The 6,734-nt window shown below is 36.6% G+C and overlaps 1 protein-coding gene across 1 annotated transcript; it reads left to right on the forward strand.

Annotated features, from left to right (window-relative positions):
* Positions 1-258: 258 nt before the first annotated feature.
* Positions 259-4,415, forward strand: LOC103463690 (granzyme G). The gene is made up of 8 exons (XM_008407223.2): positions 259-317; positions 1,266-1,420; positions 1,523-1,665; positions 2,293-2,595; positions 2,834-2,993; positions 3,129-3,267; positions 3,474-3,698; positions 3,816-4,415. Exons 4-8 carry the CDS (start codon positions 2,535-2,537, stop codon positions 3,978-3,980), a joined length of 750 nt encoding a protein of 249 aa, XP_008405445.1. The 5' UTR covers positions 259-317; positions 1,266-1,420; positions 1,523-1,665; positions 2,293-2,534; the 3' UTR covers positions 3,981-4,415.
* Positions 4,416-6,734: the final 2,319 nt, after the last annotated feature.

A 6,734-nucleotide genomic window follows, 5' to 3' on the forward strand; every position in this document is an offset into this window, starting at 1 on the left:
TTCAGCTCTAAACGCCCCAACACCCCAAAAAAACAGAAGTTCCTAAACAGTATACTAATAATGACTCCCATAGTGACTAAACGTGTACATTCACAATCAGGTCATGCTTTTAAGACTTGCCTTACTTTCCTACGCAAGAAGGTCACTGGAAGCCACATCATTATGCAAAAACGATGTGTTGCCTACATGAGCAATGCAAGAACTTCTTTATCTCTCTAAAGCAGGAAAGAGATCTGACTCCACCGCTCAGCTCTGTAGCTCAGCTGGACAGCGGCCGCATCATGTTTAGCCACAGCACGGTGGCGGTACTGGTCCAGGTAAGATAATTCTTGTCATTTGATTTTAAAAAAAGGCCATATATATACATACATATATATTTTTTGTAAGTAGATAGTGTGTCAATTAATGTCAAAGAGCTTGTATTTACCTGACTCTAAAAGTATGTCACGATTTGTTATGAAACCAGTCGCACAGAGCCAACAGAAGAATTTGCAGAGAATTTAAAGAAAAGGTATAAAAACATATATTTACAATAAGGGAGAGCAAAAATACATTGTTGGAGGCAAGAAACAGCTGCAAGGGAAACCACGAGGGAGACAGCAGCAGCAGCAGAATCCAGCGCTTAGCGATTGAACAATGAGGAGCTAAAATAGGGAGTTTGTTTACCTGACAGAGAACCGGTGGCTGATCAGTAAAGGGTTGAGGCCGGACAGGTAGACTGAAGAAGGAGAGAGAAAGTCAGGAGAGGAGCAGGGAGCAAACATAAATCAGGAGACTGAAAAAAATAGATAAATAAATAACAGGGACAAAAATGAAGTAAATATAAAGAATAACAAACCAAAGGGAGATCCTATCACAAGTAAATAAACAGCTTAAAAAATAATTATCTAAATAGGCAGAAGGAGGCAGAAAAAGAAAGATCAACTAAACAAATGATCAAAATGCAAGGACAAAACTGATCTGAAATAACCCAAGATCCTGACACACATTAGGTTTAGAAATTCTGCAAATAAAATGTCCCAACATGTTTAGTAAACAAATATTGAACCAAGATGAAAGTAAATGTCAAACTTTTTTATGGAGATAAATATGTAAAGGCCTTATGATCAAAGGGCATGTACTGTATGTTGAAGTTGCCATGATTTTTCATGAACTGCTGTTATAACAGAGGAGTCCAGAAATGCATCGTGCTGTGCAGGAGGAAATGAACTCCTGTGGTGGAAAAGCATGATTTTGAAGACTTATGTTTAGATTTTTTTTTCCAGTTCATTCAGGAAGAATAATTGGATTTTGGGAAGCTGTGCCACACAGCCGGCCATACGTGGTGCTTATGGAGAGACGGGTCAAATGACACGAGATGCTGTGATGGATTCATTGTCAGCGAGAATTTTGTGATGACGGCTGCCCACTGTCAAGCCAAGTGAGTTAAAAAACATGTGTTTTTTTTCTTACTGACATGAATCATGCTTTAATTGACATATGACACGGAAGCAGATTTTTCTCTTTCTTTTTTCCATTACAGGGATTACTTAGTTGATTATTGGACTTCACAGTATGTATCATTTGACAAAATGAAGTGAAGCTCATAAAAGTGGAACCAGCATTTTCACATGTACAAATCATTACAACAATAAAACCTTTAAGAATGACATCATCCTCCTCAAGGTAACAATAGTTGTAAATCTTATGCATTGGCCGTCATCTATTTCTTTTTCATGGTATCACTTGCAAAGATCTACTACGAATGATGCATGCTACCATGATACCAATAAACTAAAATTTTATTTCACATTTTGTCTGACAACTAGCTGACACAATAACTGAGAGAATTGCAAGTGAATAAATCCATAATACTGTCAGACCAACATGTTGAATGTGCTCTGACACATTTGTGGTGAATTATGAGCAAACAAATAAAATGAAACGTACTCTATCGAAGGGTGTGTGTGATTGTGTTTTCAGTGTGCACTGAAAACACAATGCTGCCTCCTTTTGAAGATCATGTGTAATTAATAAAGAAAGTCAGCTTTACTGCCAACATGTTGTCACATTTTTGAGCCTTCAATCTAATTCATGCTCGTCCTTTAGACGCGCTACAGAGTCCGAGGAGGAGCGCCAAATAATTGATCGTGTCACGAGAAGTGGCATCATGTGTCACAAACAAACTTGCTTCCAAATTCATCATCATTTAAATATAAATTGATTATTTTCCCCTTTTTTTTGTTTGTTATTGCAACAAGAGATTCTTCAGTTTGCTAACTGGAAATACTAGTATGAATGTTTTCCGTGCAGCAAAAGCACAATTGCGGGATTCATGGACATTTCTACACATCGCCCCAAAGTTCTATTTTATAAGCTGTATGTCTTCTGTGAGGCTCCATCTGAATGTGTCTCTGAGCCACATCATTTGCATACGCAAGTAAGACACATCCCCTTTTGGTTAAAAGCCAGGAGATATGAGGGTTTGAACTTGTCAACTGTTCGTGCCTCCGCTGCTCAGCACCGTTGCTCAGCTGGACTGTGATCCCACCATCATGTTCTTCAATAACAAACTGCCAGTACTGATGATGGTCCTGCTGACTCTTTACAATCAAGGTAAGAAAACGCTTCCATTGCATGAAAACCATCAATTTGAAGGCCAAGTCATTTGTTTTTTCTGAGTTCCACACAGCATTGTAATTCAACTTTAGGCTGGTGTAGAAAGTGGAGCTCATACTGTATTAGTCATATTGTAGAGCTTTCTTTATACACCCAACTTCTACTGTATAAGAAAAGGATTTTTGTGCACGTGTTTATATTAAATGCAGTCTATTGCGTCTAATGCTCCCTGTAGGCAGAACTGAAAAAATAATTGGAGGCCATGAGGCTGAGCCTCACAGCCGGCCGTACATGGCGTTCATAGAAAAGAACCTGGCCAACAACGAACCATCATACTGTGATGGATTTCTTCTGAACGAGGATTTTGTGATGACTGCTGCCCACTGCCAAGCCAAGTCTGTCTAAAACTATCATTTTTATTTACTGACAAGATTCTTGCATATTTTTCTGCATATGTTTGTAATTACTCCCTATACGGAAAGTACCTGAATGCTTGCACTTCTTTTTGTTGGTGTGGTATTTCGTTACAGCAATTACACAGTTTACCTCGGAGTTGATAATACAAAATCTTTGGAAAATGACAAAATACAGGATCGAACTGTGGAAAAAGCCTTTCCTCATGAAAATTACAAGAAAAACGAATTCATTGATGATATAATGCTCCTTAAGGTAAAAATGAACAAATGCTTTCTATTTTTTTTTTTTTTTTTGCCATTTGCTCTAGTTTTTCTTCAACACACTTCAAAAACTTAATGAGTTCAGTTCATGCCAGAAAGCAATTCATGGTAGAAAACAATGCATTTGCAGGACATGTGCATAGTACAATATGAGCTCGGATTTGTATTTATATTTCATTTAACTCGTCACTGTTCCAGCTAAGCTCTAAAGTGGTGGTGAACAACTTTGTGAAACCCATCGCTCTGGCAAACCATGATGATGTGACTCTGCCCACATCTTGCATTGTGTCCGGCTGGGGTCAAACTCATTCAAATGGAAGGATCTCTGACAAACTCATGGAAACGAATGTCACATTGACTGAAAATAGCATTTGTACTGAACTTAAGTTATACTGTTCAAATGGAACAGCTGGACCTGGTAAGGTATGGGATTTTTTATTTTTATTTTTTACAGATCAAAGCAAACTATTAAATCTTACCAATAATATAGCATCTCATTGTAACTCAAGTGACCTCTACATTATATGTTTGTTCTTGCAGGGGGATTCTGGAGGTCCACTGGTATGTGGACATGGCACCGCTTATGGAGTTGTGTCCTTCATGTACCAATACTCAAAAGATCTTTCAACGGTTGCTTACACAAAGATACCTTGTTACACTGACTGGATCACCTCAACGATGAAAAAGGCCCTTAGCAAGAAGTAGAAGACCTTGCTAATTCAATCAAGTTTAACTTTTAGTAACTTCATTGGTGAGGGAGCAATCTCACATATTCCACACTGATAGTACTGTCAGGAAAGTGCAAACACTTGATATTTTATACAACAAACAGAAAAACAACCATCTATCCATCCGTCCGTCCATCCATCCATTTTCTTACACCCTTGTCCCTTGAGGGGTCAGGAGGGGAGTTGCAGCGAGACATTTCGCTGCACCCTGGACAGGTCGCCAGTCCATGAACATAGTCTGAGAGTGAAATTTGTTAATATTCTTCTATATTGAGTTTGAGACCCTATTTTGAAACTGATGTGAAATTTCAGTTTGTTCAAGCTCAGTTTTAACAAATGTTTGATAACACCTACAGTAGATAGTTGAAAAATGATTGGAGATTCAATGTGTGTGAAAAGATTATCTTGCTACAAATAGAGTCCATAATTGTTTGTGCTATGTTATATGTATAAAAAAACAATAAACTTTTGTATTCTGAAACTTGTGAAGGCCTTTTTTTCAGCAGCAGATACACTGAAAAGAGGACAACACTGACCCCTTGTGAAGAATGTGTGTCATTGCATAAGGAGGAGGGTTGCCATACTTCTTGAAGTTATAACAATGAACTTTTCATACATTAGCCTTAAGCTCTTAAAGGGTGTGCTGTCTTTCAGTTCAAGATTTGCAGTTTACTGATTTTAGATTCAACCCTTCATAAGTGGATCATCTCCATAACATAAAGCGCTCTCAGCAAGAAACAATGAACAAGAGATGAGACTAGTCAGATCATGTGAGCAAATTTAATCTGATTTAGAGTCACTGACTGTTAACCATGTTGCTATTTATTCTAAACTTTGTCTTTTTTCTCTCCTTTGCATCTACAAATGAGACATAATCTCCTTTTTGTGAAGGACGTGTATCGTTGCTCATGAACCAGGCTTTCTACACTTTTCAAAGTTATGATCACAGTGTCTTCTCATTTTAAACTTTAGATATATTAAGGCTACTTCTTTTTTCTTCAAATGCATTTTAGTTTATTTACTTTAATGGGATAGGCCACAAAAGAAATGATAAAATACAAATAAACAGTCCCAATTTTTAAAATTCAACTTAAAATATTTTAAGAAACCAAACTGTTTAAGATTGAGACTATAAATCAGTTTTCTTCTGTTTGTTCTGTCATAACTTTAGCTGCCACTGTGTAATTTGCAAAAGCTCTCATTAAAATGAGATCCCACACAATGGATAAATACATAATGGTTGTTTAAAAAAAAAAGAAAAAAACAGGAAATACAAAAGTAATGAAAATAAATGGTGTTTCATTTGGAGGGAAACTGACTGGGAAAATAAATGTGACTGACAAACTAATGGAAATCAATGTAACACTGACTAACAATGAGGAGTGTGTAAAAGAAAACTCTTCCTGCTCATCAGATGAACAGACTGGATCAGATCCAGCAGATATTCCATAATAACTACATTGATAATTAGTGAATTTTTTTCTGTGTATGTGCAAAAATTCACATAATTCACTAGCTGTATTTGTGCTGCATATTCTCTCAGCAGGAGACTGGAGGACTGTGAAGGTGGTACAGCTCATGAAGTGGTGTCTTCATTATTCAAATGAACCCTAATTTAGTTTAAGTATGCTAAAATTTCAGACAGTTTGAAAATTATATTATTTCAGAGTTGATTTCATCTAAGTTTGTCCTGTGTTATGTTTAAAATCAAGAAAGACTCTTGATCCTATTAACTGCCTGAGCAAATTGTGCAACACTGCCACCTTGTGAACAGTACCGCTTAATGCAGGAAAGATATTCACTGTTTGTCTTGAGGACAGAAGCACTGTGTCCTCTCACATACTGACTTTAAATCTAAACCTGTTCACTTTCAGGAGTAATATTTGCTATATTTTGTGTTTTTCATTGAAATAGCAATTAAATAAGATACTGTTTAGCAAAACCGGTTGAACTTTGGTCTGTTTAGCAAAAACCATTTGAGAATACAAGAGGATATTATATGCATAATATTAGCATAACTTTAAAATTGACTTTCCATTACCTCAAAGTAGTCCACCTGTTCTTGTCTGATCTCTGACATCAACACACAGCTAACTGGGTATTTTCATATTTTTGGTCAAACTATGAAAATTGTTGAGTTTTGAAATCCCTGCGTGTTTGTTTGTTCTGAGAACAGATCACACAACTACTTCAATCCTTTGCCAATTTATTGAGGTCTGGGTTAAGAGTATTGCACAATGTTTCTTGCTATTTCCTTCACTGCGTGCCGTGTGCATGTCACTAAAGTGCCTTTAAATCTCAGCTAAAAATACACCTGTTTAGAGTTGTATTTGAAACGTAATCAATTATGAATTTAGTAATGGTATTTGACATTTCACCAACATCTGAACTTGTTGATCCAGGATAGATCTATGTTTTCATGTCTAAAACAAAATGACATGTAAGGTTTTCTGATGTGTAAATTGTGCAATCTTTATTATAACCTCTGTTTCCTGTTCTTAACTGACTGGAGTGGCATTCAGTGTAAGCCTCTACTGAAAAGTTCAGAGTGTTGTCTACTTAGAGATGATATTTTATTCTAATATTGACTTTCCATTACCTCAAAGTAGTCCACCTGTTCTTATCTGATCTCTGACATCAACACACAGCTAACTAGATATTTTCATGTTTGCTTGTTCTGAGAACAGATCACACAACTACTTCGATCCTTTACCAATTTATTGAGGACTGG

Source organism: Poecilia reticulata, linkage group LG4 (genome assembly GCF_000633615.1).
Source record: "Poecilia reticulata strain Guanapo linkage group LG4, Guppy_female_1.0+MT, whole genome shotgun sequence".
NCBI lineage: Eukaryota > Metazoa > Chordata > Actinopteri > Cyprinodontiformes > Poeciliidae > Poecilia > Poecilia reticulata.

Bases quoted from the DNA above. Each gene is read 5' to 3' on its own strand.
- LOC103463690 (XM_008407223.2), top strand. From the start codon at position 2,535: ATGTTCTTCAATAACAAACTGCCAGTACTGATGATGGTCCTGCTGACT. The intron at 3,268-3,473 runs GTAAAAATGAAC...TCACTGTTCCAG, and splicing joins ATGATATAATGCTCCTTAAG to CTAAGCTCTAAAGTGGTGGT. The intron at 3,699-3,815 runs GTATGGGATTTT...TTGTTCTTGCAG, and splicing joins GAACAGCTGGACCTGGTAAG to GGGGATTCTGGAGGTCCACT.